At 37.8% G+C, this 27,388-nt stretch overlaps 1 protein-coding gene across 10 annotated transcripts in view; it reads right to left on the bottom strand.

The window, feature by feature from the left end:
* Positions 1 to 27,388, bottom strand: part of PIBF1 (progesterone immunomodulatory binding factor 1) — a 205,802-nt gene that overhangs the window by 163,035 nt on the left and 15,379 nt on the right. For all 10 annotated transcript variants that reach the window (XM_081550927.1, XM_081550926.1, XM_081550928.1 and 7 more), the window contains exons 5-6: positions 25,679 to 25,798; positions 2,610 to 2,743 (exon numbers count right to left, since the gene is read on the bottom strand). In XM_081550927.1, coding sequence (XP_081407053.1) covers positions 2,610 to 2,743; positions 25,679 to 25,798 — 254 coding nt within the window. The remainder of the gene's footprint in view (positions 1 to 2,609; positions 2,744 to 25,678; positions 25,799 to 27,388) is intronic.

The raw sequence follows: 27,388 nt of genomic DNA, 5'->3' as shown, positions 1-27,388 counted from the left end.
ATCTCCATATACCTGTTCTCTTTTGTACATTTATAAGAATTTATCAAGGACATTAAAGTGATTTTTCCTCCCAGTTTATATTTTTGTGATCAGACCAATTTTTAAAAATCCATTCTTTCTATTGTGTGAACTAAAGGATTCTCAGCTTGAGCCACCCTTGCTTGGTTGTTTTCCTGTTCCATTTCCAGCACATGACGATGTTTATTATATTTTTATTTCTTAGATTCTCATTATAGAAAACATATATACATAAAAAGATGATAAAATGAGACATCTCCCCACCCCACTTCCTGATTTCATTCCTCACCATAAAGAATTATCAACTCATGGCTTATCTTGGTTTATTTATCCATCCTTTCATGGCCACTCTGGATTATTTTGATGACTATGTGTTTTAGTTTTCTCCTTTCATACTTTACCTATTGTTGCTATAGATTTATAGTGGCAGAAAGTGAAAGTTGCTCAGTCGTGTCCTACTCTTTGCGGCCCCACAGACATTACAGTCCATGGAATTCTCCAGGCCTGAATACTGGAGTGGTAGCCTTTCCCTTCTCCAGGAGATCGTCCCAAGCCATGGATTGAACCCAGGTCTCCCGCATTGCAGGCAGATTCTTCACCAGCTGAGCCACAAGGGAAGCCCTGAGAGATCATCAAAACACCAACTCAAAGTATCATCTTATCATCACAATCTACTTCAGTTTGAAATGATTCTTTTGAAATCTAGCTTTATTTGAGAACCCAATCATATAGCTTTCATGGATTTCAAGCTCTAATAATCACTACATTTTGAGATAACAATACATACACAGTAACACACACTGCATGTCAGTCATGCTGGGAGTAGGAGTACCAACGTTATATCCCCAAATCCTTGCAAATTTACTTACGATGTTTTACAGACTTCACTTTCACTTTTCACTTTCATGCATTGGAGAAGGAAATGGCAACCCACTCCAGTACTTTTGCCTGGAGAATCCCAGGGATGGGGGAGCCTGGTCGGCTGCCGTCTATGGGGTCGCACAGAGTCAGACACGACTGAACGACTTAGCAGCAGCAGCAGCATTCATTTAACAAACACTCACTGAGTGATTACGATGGTTCAAGAATTATTTTAGGTACAAGTAGACACAGTAGCGAACAATTAGAATAATCTCTCTCTATATATGTGTATATATGCACACATATATACTTTCATAAAAATTATTCAATCTTCTAAATTTATACAGTGTAGTTATTGTATTAGCCCACCTCACAAATGACAAAACTTCAGCTTAGAATAATTAGAGATTTCCTAAGGGCATATAGCTAAGTAGTGGTTCATTAGTCTATTCCAGCAAAAGGAAAATTATATGCTATAGCTATTTAGCAGCAACACAATGGGAAACATATCCTCAGAAAGTATCATTTTTTTGAAAGTGTATGTGCCTTTTGTTGAAAAAAAAATAGCTGAAAAAACTTTAGATAAAACTGCAAAGTACTTAAATTCACTCCATAAAATAAAAATAATCAAGTAAGAGTTCAAAAATATTTATACACATAGGATTTTCCTGGGTTCCTATCAAATTTAAAAAGGCAAAAGCAACTTCTAAATAAAATAAAAACAACTGATATAAAAATACAATCTAAACTCACCAAGCTGCCAAAACTACATGCTTTTATACAATAAAGAATAAGGTATATGTCAAGAGAATAAGAAGACATGGCACAGACTGGGAGAAAATATTTGCCAAAGATGTATTTGATAAAGGACTATTCTCTAAAATACACAAAGAACTCTTAAAACTCACAGTAAGAAAACAAACAACCCAATTAAAATATGAGCCAAAGACTTCAACAGACACCTCACCAAAGTAGATATACAGATGGTGACTAAGTACATGAAAAGATGTTCCATATCACCTGTCATCAGAGAAATGCAAATTAAAGCAATGAAATATGACTACATACCTATTAGAATGTAAAATCCAGAACATTGATAACGAATACTGGCAAGTGTGTGGAGCAACAGGAACTCTCATTCATTGCTGGTGAAAATGCAAAATGGTACAGATACTTTGGGACAGACACTTGGCTGGTTTCTTACAAAATTAAACATACTCTTACCATACGAGTATGTTCACACTCTTTGGTATTTACCCAGAGGAGTTGAAAATTTATGTCCATATAAAAATTAGCACATGAATTTTTATAGCAGCCTTAACACTCCTAACTGCCAAAACTTGGAAGCAACTAAGATGTCCTTCAGCAGGTGAATGGATAAGTAAACTGTGGTACATTTTGACAGTGGAATATTATTCATCATTCAATGGAATATTATTATTCAGTGAATACTATTCAACAGAACACTATTCATTATTCAAATGATCTTTCAAGCCATGAAGAGATATGGAGGAAACTTAAATGTATATAACTAAGTCAAAGAAGCCAATCTGAAAAGGTTCTGTGTGGTATGGTTCCAACTATATGACATTTTAGAAAAGAAATAACTATGGAAACAAACCAGAAAAAGAGATATAAAGTAGCATTAATGATGTTGACTGTAAGAATTCAAGTGACTCTGATGCGTGCTAAAAAAGAGAACAAGCAATGTAGACATCTTAACTACTTACCTCTTAACTTTATCATAGTTCTCTTGACGGTAGTCACCTTGCTGAATTAACTGTTTTGTGTCTGCTAATTCTAAGGCCAAACGTTGACATCTAATTTGAAGCTCAGAGTAGTTTCTGCGATCTTCCTCATAAGTCTATAGATCAAAAACAGTAACACACCATTCAAACTAAACATACTTGACCAAATTCCATATTGAATTCTTTCACTGAACTGTGAGTATCTTTGTAATTTAAAAAGTTCTCAATTTTTCTATTTAGTAATTTTTCCTTACTCAAAGACAGGTAATCTTAAACTCACTGAGTAGTCTATAAGTTCATTTGTTTAAAACTTGAACTCTGTTTTTCATAGAAAAATAGGTCAACTATGCTTTGGTGAATAGCATAACACATAAAATGACTGCAAATGCTAATGACATTTTCAACATTTATTGAGTTAGTTAGGTGCTAAAGACACAGAAATGAATGAAACACTGCCCCTGTTCTTGAAGAGTTCACAATGAGAGGCAAAGAGCCACATGAATATCAAACATTCACATGAAAAATAGTTACTGAAAAGATTAATCGTGCAGTTTCAGTTGTGATATTCAGCAAAAAAGGAGTTTTGTGGCGCCTGGAACACATTTCTACACTGAGCTTGCTCGTGCTCATCAAACTAGTAGAAAGGGATTGCAGAGATGTGGAAGAGGAGTAGAAGTACAAACCTTAAATGCACACCTGGCCCTGCTTCCTACGAGCCTCATTTCTCACCATTTCTCACATTCACACTTCACCTCTAATACTAATAAAGATCTGAGGTTCTCTGAACACACTGCTTCCTCTAACCTGTTCTCACTGCCTGAAGAGCCGAATACTATCAATACTCCCTCCCTTTAAAGTACTGATCTTAGTGTATCATCAAATTAGTTTTTTCACACCAGAGTGTAAACATCTTAAGGGCAGGGACTTTATCTTGTTCACCATTGGATTTCCATTACTTTATACAGGACTTGGTATACAGTAAGAATGAAATAAATACTTTACAATAAATTAATGAAGAAAAACATAAATACGGAAATGGGGAGGAGAAGCAGGACACAGGGATGGAGTTCCTACTTCTTCTGACCCTTTGAACTCAGCAGATCTTGCAAGCGATCATCAGCTCTACCCCCAGAACCTGTCACGTGAAATACATCCTGTCCCAAGTCATTCTTTTTTAGGGAGCTGACGAGCTCAGTGCAGTCACATGCAGGTCACAGACTGACTCAACTATTTCTAAGTGACTGGTCCTGGGCTAGATACTGTAGATACAAAGATGACTAAGACAGTGTTTATGTCCCTTTTAAACTATTAGGCCTGACTTTGAAATGTTAGCTCCAAATTTCTATCAGATGGCTATCTGAAAAATGTAATCGTGGAAAAATGACACTGGGTGTGTTCTGCGTTGGTAATATACTACACTATTCTGCACTGACATTCTCCATGAGAATGAAATGTTACTAAGAGGTATTTATTAGCAGATCATAGCTGAGGAAACGTTCTCATCTCCCCCAAAGAATCACCACACATGCCATTTCAGATCTATGTCCCAGAAGATGCTGTAGTTTCCTGAAGAATGTTTTTACCTTTCTAAACATTACTAATCATCTGTCTAGGGGAGAATGTATAGTGTTATAGTTAGGACAGAGATCTCCAAAATTCACCTGCCTAGAACTGAATTACCTGCAGCAGTACTCGGAACAGGTTTACCTCTCAGCACTTCATTGCTCTTATCTACCTCATCAACCCCATGGAGTTGCTGTGCAGATTATATCAAGTGACACATGGAAAGCGCTTATAAAAATGCCTAACACATAGTAAATGATCACGAACTATACATTAATATCGCAATGCTCTTTCTTTGCTTTGGCTACCAGAGAGATTCTAGCCAGATTGATAGCTTAACTGCACAAAGACTGAGACAGAATGCTGAGGAAGATAAACATTTAAAGGGTGAGGAAAGGACAGAGTCGAAGGAATCTGAGGGAGTATTCACAGAAGCAAAGTGTGAGCCTGGGGTGTATGGCAGGGACAACCAAAGAAGAACTGCTTTGAGGAGGCAAGGCTGTCAGTGTTACCAATGACTCCTGGGGACAAAACCCACAAACAACACATTAGGGCTTCAGGGATGGGAACAGAAGGCAGACTGCCAGGGGCTGAAGCAAATGTATGTAAGCAAAGGACTCAGTATGACCTTTTTGGTGCTATTAATAGTATACCTACGTTCTTCTATTTAATACTTATCTCTATGGGCATATTATTAATATTATCCTCATTTCATTTTTACGGTTGAAGAGAGTAGGCTTGGAGAGTATAAGAACCTCAGAGCTCACGAACATTATGGTAAAGACTCCAGCTGAAATCTGTCAAACACCAGCTGCTGCTGCTAAGTCGCATCAGTCGTGTCTGACTCTTAGCGACCCCATGAACTGCAGCCTACCAGGCTTCTCTGTCCACGGGATTTTCCAGGCAAGAGTACTGGAGTGGGTCGCCAGTGCCTTCTCCTGTCAAACACCAGAGCAGAAGGCAATTCTCTCTTCAGTTTAAAAGTAGAGAAAGTAGAGTAGTTAGAGAAGAAAATATGGATAAATGAAAGGTTCAAAAGATGGGGTAAGCTTGAGAATGTCTAAATATGGATACGAAAGAATAGAAAAAGAGGTACTGATACCGGAGAAAATAGGCATGGTGAGGGTTGGGGGTAAAGCCCCTGAGAAGGCTTCATCTTCTCTGTGAAGACTAGTCTTAGCTCAGCAGGCATGCTCATCAAGGCAGGCTTTGCTCCAGCTGACACGAGTATTAAAAACTTGCATTTGGATGTCTTCAGGTAGCTCCTATCAATTCCCAGCAAGCCACAGAACCACTTCTTACCCTACTGCTTCACAGATTTTATATTATCTCTTGGTTTCTGGAGGCATTTGATTTTCTACTCTTTGAAAGCAAGCCTCTTGCTACCACAAACAGTAAGAACAAACAAAACAGAAACAGTACAGATGTAAATAGGTTTGTGGCAAGAAACTGTGGCGGTTCTCATCTGAAGATTTCCATTTTCTCTGTGGAATGAAACACCAACTCATTTGCTGAGAAAGAGAGAGAAGGAAAGCTGGAAATATGAAGTGCTGAATGCCTAAAATAACAGCTGTGAGAAAGGAGAAAACTAGAAGAAAAACTGAATTACAGCACAATTGTGTGGGCCCATTTGAAGTCGGTAACAATAAACTTATAGCTGTGTTACTGCCTCTGTGATTTTCTTCAGTAGCGCTCAGGAAGAAAAATCAGGAGTTGAGATTCTGTCAGGCAGGTTCAGTAAACAGGGAGGAAGCAGAGAACACTGACAAGAGAAAGAACACTGACGAGAGAAAGAAAACTTTACGGCGAAGACTAAAGATAGTCAAAGCTGTGATTTTTCCAGTAGTCAGGTACAGATGTGAGAGTTGGACCATAAAGAAGGTTGAACACCGAAGAATTGATGCTTTTGAATTGTGGTGTTGGAGAAGACTTTTGAGCGTCCCTTTGAGAGTCCCTTGGACTACAAGGAGATCAAATCAGTCAATCCTAAAGGAAATCAGTCCTGAATATTCATTGGAAGAACCGATGCTGAGGCTTCAACACTTTGGCCACCAGATGCAAAGAGCTGACTCATGGGAAAAGACCCTGACGCTGGGAAAGATAGAAGGCAGGAGGAGGAGGGGACGACAGAAGACAAGATGGTTCGATGGCATCACCAACACAATGGGCATGAGTTTGAGCAAGTTCCAGGAGATGGTGAAGGACAGGGAAGCCTGGCATGCTGCAGTCCATGGGGTCGCAAAGAGTTGGACACTACTGAGCAACTGAACAACAACAACAACAAAAATTGGAAAAGAAGGAGCAAAACAGGATGATAAATCGACTGAATTCAAAGAAGTAAAAAACTTAATTTTTTCAAACGTAAAAAAACATAAAATTTCCAATCACTAACTCTTTCTAACAGAAAATGTCTAAATAAAAAGTGAACAGGTTTGGTTAACACCAAGTCTCAGTGTCCTCTTTCAATAAAGAAAAAAAAAACAAAACTGCACAGGGATATCAAGGACAATCCAAGTCACTGAGAAGTTTTCACTGTTGCAGGTTTCCTCCGTATCTAGAATGGAACTGATTTTGACTGCTGGGCTTAATGTCATTTTTTCCATCTCCTAAATTATTCATAACAGGAAATAATACAAGGCACTGGCTAGCCTGAAAAAAGTAAGTCTGTTATTGTAGCTGCATGTTTCTTGTCTTGTCTATAACCCTTGGTTTTCTACACTCCCACTCTGAAGCTCTTTGAAGTCCTCTCCGATCTCTGGTTACACCCAGGAATCTCACATAGTAGTTACATTGGAAATGCTTGCAGAGGCAACTGATGTTGATATATAAAGGGACTATGCAGCACTAGCATTTAAGACAACAAGCTCAAGATGTAGAAAAGTGACTTTAACAATTAAGGATTAATAAATTGGTTTTCCAACTGAAATGAGAGATTCTTATCATCTGCAAAAAAAAAAAACAACCCTCAGGTGAAACAATGATATCAATGCAATGTATATGTACCCATATTTTCTCAAAGATTTTGAGAAAAGCTGCATGAAAGGAGCTTCCATTTCTTTGTCTGGATGGTGGTTAAACATGTATACTCTGTGTAAAAAGTCAGTCACAATTTCTTTATTAACTGCTTTATTAAAGAAAAATTTTAAAAAGCTTTAAAAAAGTAAAGCAAGAGGATTCAACCAAGAAAACGTTAACTGGGGAGAAGTTCTGCAGGGATGCTGGTCTTAGGAGTGGAAAGGGAGACAGGCACGTGAGAGTCACAGCGGAAGGAAAGAGGGCAGAGCACGATGGAAGAAACTCGAAGTTTTTCACTCTATGTGTTTCTCTGCTGTTTGATATAAAAACAAAAAAAATTATGTTACACAGTGTTTTGGCAAAGTTATCAACTATTAGACCTTTCATATTTAAAATGAGGTCTCTCCTCCACCCAGACTCTTTATTTCCAAACAACAGCAGCTGCGCAAGACACAATTTTAGAATTTCAGAGGTGAACGATAAACACTGGAGATAATCTGGTACCATCTTCTTATTTCCAAGATAAGAACACTAAGGCCTGGAGGGGTTAAGTGTTTTTGTCCTGGATTCCAGACTGAGCAGAGATAGGGCTAGAATTCAGGTTCTTGAATTCATAAATAGTACATTCCTTTCTTAACTTCAAGTTCCAGATTTTTACAGATTCTATCCATGGAACCTATAAAACCATTGACTGGAAGTTAATATTATCTACTGCCCAAATCCAGGCTGTTAAAAAAAAAAAAGCTTTAACTGCAAATTTTACAGGTTAAAATATGGCACTGAATATGCATAATTCAGAATTAATTTTGGACTCCCTTCCTTTAAAATAATTACTACAATTATTCCTTAAAACATATTATAAAAATCATGACAAGATAACATTGAATAAATGTTTTCTACAAAAATAAAAATTTATTCAAAGATTCAATGAAATAGGCATATTTTAAACAATTAGCAGCTGCATAAACCCAAAGGCAATTACTTTAGATACAATTTCTAAGCATTATTTAAATCTTTTGTCTCTCACACCACAGAAACTGAGAAAAGAATGGTAACCTACAAGTCAAAATAAATCTTTAATAAATGAAGTGATCTCTTGCCTGGGGAGAGATAGAGCAGCTAAGAAAAGTAGAAATGGAATATAGCTATTCTGAGAACATGAGAATTCACTCCTCATAACACTTACAAGTTTCACATTGCCTACAACCTACTCCCAGCAAGTAAATATTGAAAAGAACAAGAAACCTAATTAATCTTTGATTGTTAAAGACTGTTCCTTTAAGAAACAACCATCTGTTTGCTGCTAGAGACTACAACTTGTTGTTAAGATCCTCAAGAAATACAATCTTTTAAAAAAAAATTTAGACTTCTTCTTTAAAGTCTTAGGAAAAAAAAAGATAAAGCTGAAGTATTAAAAGTAAGTTAAAAAGAACATGAAATTTTCAATATATTACATCATAATTTTCAGAATCTTTTCAATAAATGTAAGCTCAAACAAAAGTTTAAGCTTTTCTAAAGGGAAAAATTTGGACTTCCAAGGGGGTTCACTGGTAAAGAATCTGCCTGCCAATGCAGGAAACCCAAGATATGTGGGTTTGATACCTGGGTTGGGAAGATATCCTGTAGTAGGAAATGGCAAACCACTCTAGTATTTTTGCCTGGAAAATTCCATAAACAGAGGAGCCTGGCAGGCTGCAGTCCATGGAGTCACTAAGAATTATTTATATAAATTTTTTTGTGTACATTTAAACTGTTGAAGTATTTAAAATAACTATGACAATTTACTAGTAAAGCAAAGGTGACTTTCTTTTGCCATTAATAAGTCACCTGTTGTTGCACCATACATCCTTACTTGTTCAGACATGACTGAGTGACTGATATATATTGTGGAACTATCATACATACTAGTTAAAGAGAAGGAAATTTCATACTTCCGATCTCTTTCTTCCCTCTCTTCTCTTTGACATACCATCTGCATCCTCAGGTAACTCACGTTAAATAATATGCATCTTTCCCTATTCTTCTCCATATTCATATACTCATGAAAACAACACAAATGGGAAGATAGGTATCTTGGGTAAATCCTAAAATAACTGATATTCTCTAATGCTTTCTTGTCAATGACTGCAGATTATTCCAGTGTACACTGTACATTGTTTATGTAACCATTTTCTTGTTTTATTGACTAGAATTTATTGTTTCCTGTCCCTCCTTTACCGTTCCAGCACCTGCTGCAGGAAACCTCCTTGTGTACATAGTCTTACATGTTAGTATTTTACTCCATAGGACAAGGTTCGAGCACCACTGGGTTTGTTGTGCTGAAGAATGCTTCTTTTTCATTTAAACTGATGTTGCCAGATGTCTTTCCAAGAGACTACAGCAGTTCACTTTCCACCAGCAATGTCTGTATCTTTTCCCTTATATCTACACAGATATTAGACCTTTTCCATTTTTGCCAACCTGAGCTCTCATTGTTATTTTAATTGTATAATATTTCCCAAAATGCTAGTTAGTTTGAGCACCTGGACATTTGGATCTGCACTTTTTGTGAAATGCCTATTTATAGTCTTTCTCCACTTTTCTACTGGGTTGTCTTTTTCGTGTTAATTTCTAAGAGCTTTAAACAGTGCTGATACTAACTTTGGATCATCTACATTCCAATTTTTGTACTGAATGTGTCCTTTAAATATTAAACTTTGCCTGTGGCTTCCTTTTTGTTTTTTTCTTTTAAAGCTTTTTGTTTCTCTGTCATGGCTAAGACTACTCCAACCTCTAGAACAACACTGTCCAATAGAACCTTCTGCAATGATGACAATGTTCTATATCTGTACCATTCAATAGGCTAGTGACTAACCACCTGTGGCTAGTAAAACTGAGAACATGAACTTTAATTAAATAGCCCCAAGCAGCCGTGACCACTATGTTGGACAACTCAGTCCAAAACTTAGCTACCCATAGTTTAGTCCATGAAGGGGCACAGGCTGGGAGGCATCCTAACAATGAACAGTCTCAGGCTTCGACCCAGAACTACTCTTGTCAGTTTTCATTTTAACAGGATCCTCAAGTGACTTGTAATTACATTAGAGTTTGAGAAGCACTGTTAATCATCATATAAATTAGGAATTTTCAGAACTTTTTTGTGCCCTGGACCCCACTGGCAATCTGGGGAGACTTGTGAACCCCTTCGGAGACTAAAGTTTCTAAAATCAAAAATTAAAATAATGCAGAATTACGAAGGAAACAAATTATAGCTGACCTTTGAATAACTAACAGGTTTGAACTGTGCGGGTCCACTTACATGATGGTATTTTTCAATAATAAATACTACAATACTACAGTACTACACGATCTGTGGTTGGCTGAATCCACAAACACAGAATTGCTGGTAGGCAGGGCTGACTAGAAGGTCTATGCAGATTTTCAACTGTGCAGAGGGTCAGCATGCCACGTCATTCAAGTATTAGTTGCATACTGCAGTAAAACTACTGAAATATTTTTTAAAGTTATACATGTCCTTTGAAAAAATTGAGTCTTTTTATTGTCTTTTTTTAAAAAGATGTATTTTTTGGCCCTGCTGGGTCTTTGTTGTGCACTCAGGCTTTCCCTAGCTGCAGTGAGCGGGGGGTAGTGTTCACTGTGGTGTATGGACTTCTCTTGTTGCAGAGGACCAGGGCTTCAGTTGTTGCAGCTCACAACCTCTAGAGCGTGGGGTCAGCAGTTGTACTTCCCAGGCTGAGCTGCTCTGTGGCACTTAGGATCTTCCGGACCAGTAATCAAACCACAGTCCCTAGCATTGCAAGGCAGATTCTTACCCACTGGATCACTGGGGAAGCCCGCCATACGACCGTTTTTTCATTACTACATTACAGATAAGATCTAGTGAGGAGTCTAACAACTACACTAGTGTTGGAATAGTGATGAGCCTAACCTCTAAAGATATTTGTGGTAACTACACTGTGATATGAAAATACCTGAATTCTAATGCTGACAGAGCTCTGGGCAGTGACAAATCTACTGTGGCTTTTATATTTATAACTGAAGTGCTAAATTTCGGTGAGAAGTGAAAATAATGTTTTTCCCATTCCACCTAGAGGCGCGTGGACCCTGAGTTAAGAATTGGCATGATTGTTGAAGTAACGGCCTAGGTTTCCTTCTAAAAATTTTAATCCAACTAGAATTAATATGTGTATAGGGTATAAAACGTGACGATTAACTTTTTTTTAACAGATGAGTATCATCCACTTGTGCTAGGACCCTTATACTAAAAATACATTCTTTCTCAACTGAATTGAATTATGGCTATTGTGGTAAATCAGTTCAGTGCAGTCACTCAGTCGTGCCTGACTCTTTGTGACCCCATGGACTGCAGCACATCAGGCTTCCCTGTCCATCACCAACTCTTGGAGCTTACTCAAACTTATGTTCATTGAGTCGGTGATGCTATCCAACCATCTCATCCTCTGTCATTCCCTTCTCCTTCTGCCTTCAATCTTTCCCAGCATCAGGGTATTTTCCAATGAGTCCTTTGCATCAGGTGGCCAAAGTATTGGAGTTTCAGCTTCAACATCAGTCCTTCCAATGAATATTCAGGAATGATTTCCTTTATAATGGAGTGGTTGGATCTCCTTGCAGTCCAAGGGACTCCCAAGAGTCTTCTCCAACACCACAGTTCAAAAGCATCAATTCTTTGGCACTCAGCTTTCTTTACAGTACAACGCTCACATTCATACATGACTACTGGAAAAACCATAGCTTTGACTAGACAGACATTTGTTGGCAAATATTGTAGCAAATAATTAGATCTATTTCTATATTTTGTTCTACTGATGTTTGTTTCTATGTCAATATTACATTTAGTTTTGAAGTATAAAGTGAGATGCAACGTCCCCTTCCTTTCACATTTTTTCCACCACATTTTTCCTGGCAATTCCAGAACACTTACTTTTTCATATAAAATAAAATCATTTATCCAAGCCCAATCCTTGGACAGAATTTTCTGTCTTCCACCAAAAAAATAAAACACAGAAAATCAGAAAATTCTTGGGATACAGAATAACTGAATTTAATTAATGCATTAATATGGAAAAAAATGCTACTTTTATGACTATTTCCCCTAAGACATGGTACTTCCAGGTTCAACAATACAATTTAATAGTCCTCTTCATATAAGCCTATTACCTGTGTCATGAGTTAATTATTTTCCCCCAAGTCCATCTTTATCAGTATTTTCTCCAAACCTAAAGAAATGCTATTGATCACTTATACATTTATGCATTAAATTTAGGTGGTTTCTAATAGAAAAAAATTTTCATCTCCTTTCAAAATTTTTCCTTCTTAGTGCATCTGCTAGGGCCCTCCAAGATCACGTTAGATAATAATAAGCAACCCAAATCTGTGTCTAGTTACTGATTTTTACAGAAAAAGTTCTATTGTTTTGCCATTTAGGATAAAGTATTTTGCTAACATTTTCTTAAAGTAAATACTTAGTCTCCTTATTAGGAATGTTCCCTGAATTTTATCATCTTTTCTCATTTAATGATACAATTAAATGGTTATTCATCTTTAACTTGCTGATGCAATGGGTTATCCTTTCTGTCCTAAAATATACTGTATTAGACATAAAGCACTATTCTTTTGATAAAATGCTAGAATTCATTTTTGAACATTTAGAATTTCTGCTACTTTAGTAGTAAGTAAAAGTGGCTGATGGATTTGTTTTGTATCCTCTTTCTCAGAGCTTTCCATCTTTTTCAGTACTAGTTTGGTATAGTTTAATTATGGGCCTCCTTGCTGACAGAGTGGTAAAGAATCCACCTGCCAGTGCAGGAGATGTGGGTTTGATCCCTGGGTAGGGAAGATCCCCTGGAGAAGGAAATGGCAACCCACTCCAGTACTCTTGCCTGGGAAATCCTGTGGACAGAGGAGCCCGGCAGGCTTTAGTCCATGGGGTTACAAACAGTCAGACACAACTTAGCGACTAAACAACAACTGTTTAATCAACTGGAATCAGCTATCCTTATAGAAATAAACTGACCCTATCAGGGCAACATATTTGTGAACCTGGCAAGTGCACCCTAAGTCACTTCAGTCGTGTCCAACTCTTCATGACCCTATAGACTGTAGCCTGCCAGGCTTCCCTGTCCATAGGATTCTCAGGCAAGAATACTGGAGTGGGTTGCCAAGCCCTTCTCCAGGGGTTCTTCCTGACCCAGGGATTGAACCTGCGTCTCTTATGTCTCCTGTACTGACAGGCAGGTTCTTTACTGCCAGTGCCACCTGGGAAGTCTGGTGAATCTGGTAACTTCACCAATAATATACCTCTACTTACTGTTTCCCTTGGACAGTAAGGAGATCAAACCAGTCAATCCTAAAGGAAATCAACCCTGAATATTCATTGGAAGGACAGATGCTGAAGCTGAAGCTCCAACTTTGGCGCCTGATGTGAAGAGCCGACTCATTGGAAAAGTCCCTGATGCTGGGAAAGACTGAGGGCAGGAGGAAAAGTGGGCAACAGAGGATGAGATGGCTGGATGGCATCAGTGACTCAATGGACATGAGTTTGAGCAACCTCAGGGAGATGGTGAAGGAAGGGGAAGCCTGGTGTGCTGCAATCCATGGGGTCGCAAAGCGTCAGACACGACTAGTGACTGAAGAATTCACTGTGTAATACCTCTGTGGTAATTCTTCTATTCAAGTTCTCCACTTCTACTTATTGTGGTAATCTACATTTTGTTGGGACATTTCTTTCAGTTTTTAAGACTGTCACCACAGAGCTACAAGCAATGTTAATTAATGCCCAATAATTCCAAACTCCTTATTTTTACTGTTCTTTTTTCTTTCTAAAATTGACTACTATATGCTTTTATTTTTCATCTTTCTCTTTAATTATAAAGGTAATTTAAGGCTACAGATTTTTCTCTGGCACAGCTTTAAATGTGTCTAAAAGATTGTGATGTAAAATGTTCTTGTTTTCATTGTTTTCTTATTTTTACTTACTCTATCATCTAAAAAGTGTTTCTCTTGTTTATTACTTTTGACCTAAAAAAAATGTTTCTTAATTTCCAAATTTATGTCCAGTCCCCTTTAAATGACCACTACTAAATTAAAATAAAAATAGGAACTATTAAATCTGTCCTTAAAATTTATTCTTTTACTATGTGGCCAAGTATATACATGATAGTTTTGTAAACTTTTCATTGAATTTAATTAATTAATTAATTTACTGGCCGCCCTGTGTAGCTTATGGGATCTTAGATCCTCTAGGAGGAATTAAGCCCTAAGGACTGGACAGCCAGGAAATTCCCTTCACTGACATTAAAAAAAAAAAGTTATCCCCTGGCCAATGAATTTTAAACTCTATTATAATAACTAAATCAAAATTATTGATTGCCTCATATCTTCTAGCCCTGACTCATTTTTATGTCTATAAAATATATTCAATTCAGAAGGAAGTACATTATAAACTTTCCTATCTGATGCTGTGAAAGTGCTGCACTAAATATGCCAGCAAATCTGGAAAACTCAGCAGTGGCCACAGGACTGGAAAAGGTCAGTTTTCACTCCAATCCCAAAGAAAGGCAATGCCAAAGAATGCTCAAACTACCGCACAATTGCACTCATCTCACATGCTAGTAAAGTAATGCTCAAAATTCTCCAAGCCAGGCTTCAGCAATACGTGAACTGTGAACTTCCAGATGTTCAAGCTGGTTTTTGAAAAGGCAGAGGAACCAGACATCAAATTGCCAACATCTGCTGGATCATTGAAAAAGCAAAAGAGTTCCAGAAAAACATCTATTTCTGCCTCATTGGCATACCAAAGCCTTTGACTGTGTGGATCACAATAAACTGTGGAAAATTCTGAAAGAGATGGGAATACCAGACCATCTGACCTGTCTCTTGAGAAACCTGTATGCAGGTCAGGAAGCAACAGTTAGAACTGGACATGGAACAACAGACTGGTTCCAAATAGGAAAAGGAGTACGTCAAGGCTGTATATTGTCACCCTGCTTATTTAACTTATATGCAGAGTACATCATGAGAAACGCTGGGCTGGAAGAAACACAAGCTGGAATCAAAATTGCCGGGAGAAATATCAATAACCTCAGATATGCAGATGACACCACCCTTACGGCAGAAAGCGAAGAAGAACCAAAGAGCCTCTTGATGAAAGTGAAAGAGGAGAGTGACAAAGTTGGCTTAAAGCTCAACGTTCAGAAAACTAAGATCACAGCATCTGGTCCCATCACCTCATGGGAAATAGATGGGGAAACAGTGCAAACAGTGTCAGACTTTGTTTTTTTGGGCTCCAAAATCACTGCGGATGGTGATTGCAGCCATGAAATTAAAAGATGCTTACTCCTTGGAAGGAAGGTTATGACCAACCTAGATAGCATATTTAAAAGCAGAGACATTACTCTGCCAACAAAGGTCCGTCTAGTCAAGGCTATGGTTTTTCCAGTGGTCACGTATGGATGTGAGAGTTGGACGGTGAAGAAAGCTGAGCGCCGAAGAATTGATGCTTTTGAATTGTGGTGTTGGAGAAGACTCTTGAGAGTCCCTTGGACTGCAAGAGGATCCAACCAGTCCATCCTAAAGGAGATCAGTCCCAGGTGTTCATTGGAAGGACTGATGTTGAAGCTGAAACTCCAATATTTTGGCCACCTCATGCGAAGAGTTGCCTCACGGGAAAGACCCTAATGCTGGGAAGGATTAGGGGCAGGAGGAGAAGGGGACGACAGAGGATGAGATGGTTGGATGGCATCACTGACTCGATGGACATGGGTCTGGGTAAACTCCAGGAGTTGGTGATGGACAGGGAGGCCTGGCGTGCTACGATTCATGGGGTCACAAAGAGTCGGACACGACTGAGCGACTGAACTGAACTGATCATTATTACACTTTTATTAATTTCTCCTTGTTTTTCTAAAACCCTTTTCTTTAATTATGTTTCTTGATTGTTGTTGTTGTTTAGTTGCTAAGTCCTGTTATTTCCTTCAGGATTGACTAGTTTGATCTGCTTGCTGTCCAACGGACTCTTAAGAGTCTTTTCCAGCAACCAGTTCAAAGCATCAATTCTTTGGTGCTAACCTTCTTTATGATCCAGCTCTCACATCCATACATGACTACTGGAAAAACTATAGCTTTAACTATACAGACCTCTGTTGGCAAGGGGATGTCTCTGCTCTTTAATAGCTTGTCTAGGTTTGCCATAGCTTTCCTTCCAAGGAGCAAGCATCTTTTAATTTCATGGCTGCAGTCACTGTCCACAGTGATTTTGGAGCCCAAGAAAATAAAATCTGTCACTGCTTCCACTTTTCCCCCTTCTATTTGCCATAAAGTGAGGGGACTGGATACCATGATCTTAGTTTTTTGAACGCTGAGTTTTAAGCCAGCTTTTTCACTCTCCCCTTTCAACCCTCATCAAGAGGCTCTTTAGGTTCTTTACTTTCTGCCATTAAGTGGTATTATCTGCATATTTGAAGTTGTTGATATTTCTCCCAGCAATCTTGATTCCAGTTTGTGAGTCATCCAGCCTGGCATTTCTCATGACATATCCTGTATATAAGCTAAACAAGCAGAGTGACAATATTCAGGCTTGTCGTACTCCTTTCCCAATTGTGAACCAGTCCGTTGTTCCATATTCTATTCTAATTGTTGCTTCTTGATCTACATACAGGTTTCTTAGAAGACAGGTAAGGTGGTCTGGTATTTCCATCTCTTTAAGAATTTTCCACAGTTTGTTGTGATCTACACAGTTAAAGGCTTTAATGTAGTCAATGAAAAAGAACTAGATGTAACTCTTTAAAAATCTGTTTCCTCTCAGAGCTATGTACAGAACAATCATATGAAGGAGGCTTCTCCCTGATGACATCCTATTTTAAACTGCCTTCATAAAAAGCAATAGCTTTAAATAGCTATTCACAAATAGCTTTTCCATGAACTTTTCCCCTCTCGTGAACTTTTGTCTGTAAGTCATTTATATTACTTGTAAAAAATACAACAGGTTTATAAACAAGCAACAACTTTTAAATGCACAGGTAAGAGATGAGCTTTAGAAACTCCAAAGTAGTAATACTACAGCTAATTAGATTCTGGGGTGTTATAAATACATTAAAAATATTAATTATGTTGAAAGGTAATGACAGTAATAATACATAAAAAAGTTAAATGTAATTCAGAATATAAAGGGTTTTTGTAACTCAATAAGTAAACAGCAACAACAAAAGAGACTTGTGTTCAGAGTCCATGAATCTGCCACAATAGAATCCTAGGCTGTTTATTAAAATTGAGATTCTTAGCTTCATCTCAAACCAAAATCAGAACTTATCAAAGAATCTAGGAATCTAAGTTTTAAGCGGTGATTATTCAACTTAAATGTAATATAGAGAGGCAAAACTATTACTGTTTACTAATGAATTTGTCAGATACTCTAAAATAATTATAACTGATGAGGATCATCATAGCATGTATCTAACAAAGGAACTTTAAATTCATCATTGGGCAGGATAAAAAAGAAACTTCAGAAAACAAATAGTTAATAATCCCTGAAATGAAAAAAAACCTGAATAACAAGTACGTATCATTAATGAAATACTTCATTTTCATTCAAATAAAGACAGGATTATTCACATATGAATACTTAAGATGAGCCTCAAGGTAATCTTGCAGAAGTTTTCTCAACAAATGTAACTATGTTTCCTAAACAAGGAAGTTCTCTTGAACAAATAACTTTTGCTTCCTAGTTACCAAAGTTCTCATAAGAGAAAAATATTTCATCATTTCCTCATGAAACTTTGGCTTTCCTGGTGGTTCAGTGATAAAGACTCTGCCTGCCAATGCAGGAGATGTGGGTTCGAACCCTGGTCTGGGAAGACCCCCTGGAGAAGGAAATAGCAACCCACTCCAGTATTCTTGCCTGGGAAATCCCATGGACAGAGGAGCCTGGAGGGCTATGGTGCATGGGGTAGCTAGAGATTCAGACACAATTTTGGGACTAAACAACAATATGAAACTTAATGTCTTTGTGTACAGACTCATTAATGCCCTATTAGTATTAACATTTATTTCTTTTGAAATGAAAGAAGCATGCTGAAAAATAACTCTACAATAGCATAACAGCTACAAAGAGCTTAACTACATGCACTGGACCAGAATTCTGACCTGTTACAAAGAGATTTCATAAATAGAAAATAGAAGTACAGCACTTATGAAAACACTAAGTACTATACAAAAGTTCACGTATGTAACAGATCAAAATATGCTATAATTAGACTATGTTACTGACACTTACAGACTCTAAACTTGAAGTAAAAGATAAGCCTTATTTTCCAGTGTTAGTATCTATAATAGATATTATTTCCAAATAACTAAAGATGTAGAAAAAATTAATGAAAGAAAATTCAAGAAATCTACTAAAATTGGTGACTTCCTTTTTAAAGGTCAAAAAATCACCTTCTATTACGTTTCTATATCAGTTTTTCACCTCCTATCTGCCATGAACTAGCAGAATATATGAATAAAAGCAAACTAACTGTGTACTTGTGGGGCTTTAACATTTCTGAATGTATCTGTTAGGTATAGTTATGATATCAGGGTTAATAACTGAGATAACCTTTGATCTGGCATATTATGCCAGAAAAGTTTGTTTCTTAAAATTCTATCTCCCAGTTATAGATCAACTGAATTTTATTAGGAAGACATTTGGTTTAAGGAAACAGATATGAAATAAGGAATATAAAGGAAAATAAGGCAACACAGTAGAGCTTTGGCAATGACAGTATTTTTTCAGTAGCCCAAAACTGATTACAGAAATCAGTGGATATATGCTGCCACCATGTGGCAAAAAAAATTAAGACCATTTTGGATAAGACAAACTTTATCCAACAGTCTTAGTGAAGTGGAAAGTTTGTTTCCCTAACTCCCAGTTACAAAACTCAGAGACATAACTAACAAATATCTTAGTTTCTCTTAGTACACATGGGACTGTCATGATCCTGTCATTTTTGAGGCATTTATATTTGTTAACCGTTGCCTCCTTTTTTAAGTTTCTATTAATTTACTACTTGTTCTATGTTCTATTTTTTAAAGGTCAAAAAATCACATTCTACTACATTTCTAAATCAGTTTTTCACCTCATATCTGTGGGTTTTTCCAGCAGTCATGTATGGATGTGAGAGTTTCTTTATAGAAAGCTGAGTGCTGAAGAACTGATGCTTTTGAACTGTGGTGTTGGAGAAGACTCTTCAGAGTCCCTTGGACTGCAAGGAGATCAAACCAGTGAATCTTAGAAGAGATCAGTCCTGAATATTCACTGGAAGGACTGATGCTGAAGCTGAAAGTCCAACACTTTGGCCACCTGATGTGAAGAACTGACTCACTGGAAAAGACCCTGATGGTGGGAAAGACTGAAGGCAGAAGGAGAATGGGATGACAGAGGATGAGATGGTTGGATGGCATCACCAACTCAGTGGACATGAGCTTGAGTATGCTCCGGGAGTTGGTGATGGACGGGGAAGCCTGGCGTGCTGCAGTCCATGGGGTCACAAAGAGTCGGACACAACTGAGTGACTGAACTGAACTGTTCTATGAAATAATACTACCTTCTTGTATTTGTCCTGAGTTTATCCTCTTGCAAGTCAATCCTCACCCTATGTGATTTCATGATTTTGTGATTTCTATGAACTTCAATCACATTTTCCCCAGCTGTTGGGGTTCATTTGACCCATCTTAATCTCTGTATGTCCTCAGATAGTAAACTCAGTTGCCCAAATACCAGATTTTGGTTTCTAAACTCTGAACTTTATAGCTATATAAGGAATTCAATAATTATTAATAAATAAGATGTGCAAACAACCAAAGTCACAACATCCAAAATGTACATTTTGTTCAACATCCAGTGATGTATTTCATTTTACTTTCAATATTTTCCCGAATAATGCCTATGAGAAACCTAGACAGAATATTAAAAAGCAAAGACATCACTTTGTCAAGAAAAGTCTGTACAGTCAAAGCTATGTTTTTCCAGTAGTCATGTACAGATGTGCGAGTTGGACCACAAAGAAGGCTAAGTGCGGAAGAACTGATGCTTTCGAATTGCGCTGCTTGAGAGTCCTTTGGACTGCAAGGAAATCAAACTAGTCAATCCTAAAGGAGATCAACCCTTAATGTTCATTGAAAGGACTGATGCTGAAGCTGAAGCTCCAGTACTTCGACCACCTGATGCAAAGTGCTCAGTACTTCGACCACCTGATGCAAAGTGCTGTCTCACTGGAAAAGACCTGATGCTGGGAAAGATTGCTAAAGGAGAAGAGGGTGGAAGATGATAAGACGGTTAGACAGCATCACAGACTCAACGGACGTGAATGTGAGCAAACTCCGGGAGACAGTGAAGGACACGGAAGTCTGGCGTGCTGCAGTCCATGGGGTCACAAAGAGCTGGACACTACTTAGCGACTGAACAACAAATAATGTCTCATGAGTCATCACCCATGGCAGTACAAAGTTAAAAATGTTGAGAGAAAGACTCTAACAAAGCCAAGGTTCTTTTTAGAGAAAACAGTGGATTTCAAAGCCAAATATTTCACATACACAGAATGTATTTTCTTCTTCTTCACTTGTGTTTCAGACCAAGTTCTAAGGTGGTTCCATTTCTGGTGATGAATCTGTAAGTTCCACCTGACCAACCCTACTGGCAATACAATCTCAAATTCTGGCAAAATATAAAACCACCACCTGAACGCACAAGAAAGTGACCCAAATCAGGTAGATTCTGGAGGAATATAATCTACAAGAGGAAAATGGAACGGCACTGGGTGAATTTCCTGGTGTATCCTTTCAAAAAAAAAAAAAAGCCTTAGACGACAAATGTATAAGAAAAAAATCCTTCATCTTTCTAGCTTAAAGAAGCAGAAAACAGAGTATGGGCAACTCAGATGCTCTAAAGTAAGGAGGGAATTCTAGAGACAGAGATGGGGAACTCTATTCTGTGGATAATCTCTGCCAAATATCTGGCTGACCTCTGAACAACATATATGTAGGACAGATCCAAGCAGTCCTACTTAGGCCAAAAAAAAAAACTCAACTGAAATTTCATCTGCTGCCCAAGAGACAGAGTATACAGTTTGAGTATAAATCAGTTAAATTCCTGCTACATAAAAACATCAGTAACTGTCAAAATGCAGTCTATACAACATAGCAATTGTACTCTTAAGATCTACATTTACTCTATGATTTAAACAAACAATTTAAAAAGTTACTTGACCTTTGAAGAAATAGGAAAATGTGACCCATTCTTAAAACAAAAGAAAATCAACAAAAACCAACTCTGAGGTGACCCAGATTTTGGAATTGGCAGAGAAAGATTTTCAAGTAGAGGTTTTAACTATTCTCAGTGGTATAAAGGAAAATATGCTCATAATGAAAAAACAAATAGCAGAGCAATAAAAATAATAATAAACAACAAATAGAAATCTAGAAGTAAAAAATATCACTCTTAAATTTTACCTAAGAAAAAACAAAAATGTATGTCCACACAAAGCCAATGTTCAAAAGTTTGGAGCAGCTTCACTTATAATGTGTTCAAAGTGGAAATAACTCAGATACCCATCAAGGGAGAATGAATATATCCATACAACTAAATATTCCCCAACAATATAAAAGAACTACTGATATATATAAAAAAAAAAAATCCGGCAATTTCTCATAAAATAAATATTACTGGTGGATGGACAGATTAAGGTAAGTATAAATTATTAGGCAGTAATTAGGTGTTCCCTGTAAAATTTTTTCTAGTTATCTATGCTTGAAAACTTTCATAATAAAACATAAAAAATTACACTCTCTAGGGCTGCTAATCAATTTTGAATGTGCTACTTTTTGGATCATAAGCTATGAGATGTATAAAAGAAAACACATAGGTTATAATCAGTTTACTTATCTTCTGAGATGGTTCTCCAATTTGCCTTACTGGTAACAGTATTCTACCCCTCAAAAACTTTGCTGTCTGTAAATTTGAGAGTTTACTTTGTGCTTCCTTTCTAATATAATGTTTACTGCTGGTTTCCCTGCACTCCTGTTAAAATATGATTTTCACAAGGCCGGAGATCTTTGTTTTCCTCACCGAGGTACCCCACGTACCTATAACAATGCTTGGCACATAACAGATGTACAGTGAATATTTACTGACTGAATTTTATTCTCACAATAATGACCATGTAAGTGAGGGAGGTGTGACATATTCTCATTCATAGTTTTATCGTGGAGACTGAAGGGAGGGGTAGAGAAGACTAAGTTCTTTATCCAAGATCACACCATCATCAAACTGCAGAGATAAAACTTAAACTAGTATCTCTAAATTCCCCAAATATTAAAGCAGTAAATAATTTAACAAACCACTTCAAAAAATAAACCTCCACAATATAGTGCCAAACAAAATTTCTTTTAACATTAAATATTAACATTTACTCACTATACAGTTATAAAAAAAGGTCCTTGCTGGTTTGACTTTTCATTTAAAAATGTTCAGTCTAGGGACTTCCTTGGTGGTCCAGTGGTTAAGGTTCTGCACATCCACTGCAGAGGGCACAGGTTTGATTCCTGGTCATGGAACTAAATCCCACTAAGATCCCACATGGCGTAGCCAAAAAATAAAAATAAAAAATATAAACAAAATAAAAATATTCATTCTATGTTTTCTTTCTGTTGGGTAAGTTGATCTGTACCAGGCCCTTGACAGAGCAGAAAATCTAACTTTAAGGGTGGTTTCAATACAAAAGTAATTCCATTATGTTTAAACCATATTGTCTGAGTTTCTAAGACCTTTTATTATAGAGATAAGGCATTACTTAACTGTTTTTTCCTGAATGTGATTCAATTTTCTCTTTATAGCATGAAATTCAGGGAGAGTTTTAAGACATAGGATTATATTTTTAGCTGAAAGGTGATAAAACTTTAATAAGCAAACTTGTAGCTGGAAAGGTTCTGTGATGGTTAATTTTTTATGTCAAAAAAAATTACTTGGTTAGATCATGGTACCCAAATGATTAGTCAAACATTATTTTAGAGGTTTCTGTGAAGGCATTTTTTAAGTTGAGATTAACATTTAAACCAGTAGACTTTGAGGATGGCAGTTTATGTCCCATTATGTGGTGGGCCTCATCCAATCAGTTAAGGCCTTAGTAAAACTGAGACTGAATAAGAAGGAATTTTGTCAGCAGACAGTCTTTGGACTCAAACTGCAACATTTTCTTGAATTTCCAGGCTGCCAGCTTATGCTGTTAGATTTTGGACTTGCCAAGCCTCTACAGGGGCTTCCCAGGTGACGCTAGTGGTAAAGAACCCACCTGCCAATGCAGGAGATGTAAGGGACGTCTAGAAGACATCTGAGTCTAGAAGATCCCCTGGAGGAGGGTGTGGCAATCCACTCCAGTATCCTTGCCTGGAGGATCCCATGGACAGAGGAGCCTGGTGGGCTGCAGTCCATACAGTTGCAAAGAGTCGGACACAACTGAAGCGATTTAGCACACATGCACATAAGTTTGCACATAGTTTGCTACAACTATGTGAGCAAATTTCTTAAAATATATCTCTATCCATATATATTTATATATCCTGTTGGTTTTGTTTTTTCTGGAGATCCAGAACATGTTCACAAATAAAACTGCTTCTGTGTTTCAGAATTATTAGTGTACTAAAAACACTCAGGGACCCTATGAATGAAACCAGCGTTAATTATCTATGTTTTCATGTCAATAGGAGAAGTTAATGGCAACCCACTCCAGTAGTCTTGCCTGGAAACTCCCATGGACAGCAGAGCCTGGTAGGCTGCAGTCCATGGGGTTGTTAAGAGTCGGACACAACTGAGCGACTTCACTTTCACTTTTCACTTTTGTGCATTGGAGAAGAAAATGGCAACCCACTCCAGTATTCTTGCCTGGAGAATCCCAGGGACGGGGTAGCCTGGTGGGCTGCCGTCTATGTGGTTGCTAAGAGTCGGACACGACTGAGCTACTTCACTTTCACTTTCATGTCAACAAAACACTAAAATGTTAGTAAGGTTGAAACAAACTAAAATCTGGGATATAATGCCATTACTGACCCTTGAGAGTAGAGAGAGTTGCTTTACCACACAGTAAAAATATGATAATTTTTCAAGACTTTTTGGGGGGGGGGTCAAAGAATCCTTTGTTCAGGAGAAATCACTTGCAGAATCCCCAAACATCAAGTGATTTTAAAAAGAGGTGGTTTGATAGAAACGAGGAGAGAAAGCTCTTCCAGCCTCCCTCTAAAATACAAGAAGCCCTTGATGGATGCTGAGGTACCATAAGGTGCTGCAGAACCAAGTCTGAAAGCTTGTCTGCTGTGTCCCTGACAAACCCTGTGCCACTGCCACCACTACCCTGGCCACTTAACAGAGACAACAGAAAGCAAATGACGTGCCCAAGGCTGCAAAATTAGTTAGAAGCCAAACAGAGGCCTTCTAACGTTGTCCTCTATTATTTCGACTCGAAGCAAAATTCTTTTTTTAAATTAAGAGCTATCTTTCTAAATGTGCACAACAAAACATGTGGCAGGTTAGCAGCAGAAAAAAAAAACCACAGTGGACCCCTGTAGGGCTCTCTGGCATCGCTCCTGATGACTTCAGTGCTCCGACCAGAAGAAGGAAGATGAGCCTTCATTTGCCTGCAATAGTGGCTCTATACTAATGACAGAAGTAGATTCCACCCAGCACTAATAGTGCAGCAAACCAGAACATCAAAATATAAATTAAATTACAATAGTTTATTTCTGAAAAGTAGATATTTGGTAAAAGTTGCCCTTGAAGTAGGACACAAAATAGCTATTTATATGCAACTTTACTAAAAATCACATTTTTACTTTGAAACAGAAGTGTGGGCACTTCAATGAAATGAATGGAAAAATAAGATTATTTTCTCCATTTGACAGAGCAGGAAACACTGAATGACTTGTTCAGGTCACACAAAAAATGAGTGTCAAGATCTCATCTAAGGTCTAACCCCACCATACTAGAATTTGAACTCTGGAAGGGTATTCACCGCTGTCAGCATCTGGCATGGCACCAGGCCTCACAGGGATGGATGCTAGTATCAGTGCACGTGCTCTGAACAGGTATTAGGGGAAGTAACTGTATATGATGAAAAGACTAAACGACTAATAAATGGACCAGGCTCCCTTTCGTATCACCCACAAGGTGGATCTGTAATGAAGAACTGAGAATGAAATGAATTACAAGAACAAAATACTCAGCCGGGGATTACAGGTCAGTATCATGGACGTACCCTATCAATCTTTAAGATGACTATTTGCAGTCTCATCTCCTTCCCACTACTTATGAAGAATCATAGCAGTCAGTATGCTCAAGTCCCATTTTTCTATCACTGACTTTTATATTCCTTATCACAAATCTTAAGACCTCCTTGGAGTCTCTTCCCACCAGGGATGAAAATTAGACAAACCTCAGTCAGTTGTTTCAGTTGACCTTTGTTTGCACTTAATTCTTCTGCCAGGTCATTCTTTTTCACTTGTAGTTCAGAGATTTCCTTTCTCAATGGATTCACTAGTTCATAGAACCGAATCTTAAAAAAAACACAAAAACTCAATAAGCAGTCGTGAAATGCAAATTATAATTAAAATTTGCTAATTAATAGCACTCTCAATTATATTTATTAACAAAAGTATTAAGGTAATAAAGGAAAGTATTAAGGGGCTTCAGATTATATATGCCTATACACTAAATTTTGTTTGTTCAAAACGAAAACAAGGTGGTCTTTAATTGACCCTGACTACTAATACTTTGAGTTCAATTTAGTCCCTTTAAGGCCCAGATTATCTACAAATTCCCAGCCCTAACAGTCTCTCTTTCCTATCAATACTCCACTTTCTCCTTACTTCTCACCTCCTACTGCAGCTCATTCTACACTATAAGCTTATTTCCTGAACACATCAAGTGTTCAAAAGTTTTGCTCTTGCTATTTCCTCTGACAGGAAAGCAAGCTCTTCCCACATGTAAATGTATGGCTCATGCTTTCACTCCCTTTGGGTTTCTGATCAGATATGACCTTATCAGTAAAACTTTCCCTGACTCCCCTGATATATATATACATAGATACATACATACATACATATATATAGATAGATAGATAGATAGATTTTTTTTTTTTTTTTTTTTCCGGCGAGGCTACGCTGCTTGAGGGATTTTAGTTCCTCAATCAGGGATTGAATCCAGGCCTGTGGCAGTGAGAGCATGGAGTCCTAACACTAGACGGGAGGGAGTTCCCGCGCCTAACCTGATTTGACACAGTACTTTCACTGACAGCAGCTCCCACTTTTCACTCTGCTCTTTTCTCCCTACCATTTATAACAAACATGCTACATGTTTTAGTTTGCTGTGTGTGTTGCTCCACAGGAGTGTAATCTCTGTGAGGAAAGGAATATTTGGTCTGTGCACTGCTCTGTCCCCATACGAAAAGCCCTGGAGAAGGAAATGGCAGCCCACTCCTGTATTCTTGCCTGGAGAATCCCATGGACAGAGGAGCCCTGTGGGCTATAGTCCACGGTGTCGCAGAGAGTGAGAAACAACTTAGCAACTAAACTACTACCACCATCCTAGGCTCTGGGTGAAGCTCTACTTACTACCACTGCTGTGTAAGGGATAAACAATCAGGAGGTATCTTTCAGGTCACTATTCCCATTCAGTTCAGATTTCTCTTTCCACTCACAATTCTCTCAGGGGAATTTGCCTGCCCTAATTTAGTAAAGTGTTCCATCTGACAAGTTTCTACAAAACTAAGCTATCTGCAAGTTAGGAGAGGGCAAGTAGGGACTAATTATTGTATAGTCATACAATCTGAAACTCCTTAATGTATTGCTGTATTGCAGGAGTACCAGATTTGGTAAGAGGCCAGTACTAAAGCTAGTACTTAACACAATGAATCTGTGTATAACTAACTAATTAGGACATACTCTCTGAAAACAAAAGATAAGACAAAGAACAAACCAGAGAACAAAAACATGTATGACTGCCACTAATGGAATACTTTCCAGCCATGATGAATAAAGAGCCTCAATGACAGTACTTGAGATATATCATTGGTTTCGGCCAGTACTGGGGGCAGAAAAATTTATGTTCGAGCTATTTAAATAAAAAGCTGGACAAACGTAATAGT

Source organism: Giraffa tippelskirchi, chromosome 12 (genome assembly GCF_054371585.1).
Source record: "Giraffa tippelskirchi isolate mGirTip1 chromosome 12, T2T-mGirTip1v1.2.pri, whole genome shotgun sequence".
NCBI lineage: Eukaryota > Metazoa > Chordata > Mammalia > Artiodactyla > Giraffidae > Giraffa > Giraffa tippelskirchi.
The sequence above is the reverse complement of the archived record's forward strand: the minus strand, read 5'-3'. Positions and strand labels throughout refer to the sequence as shown.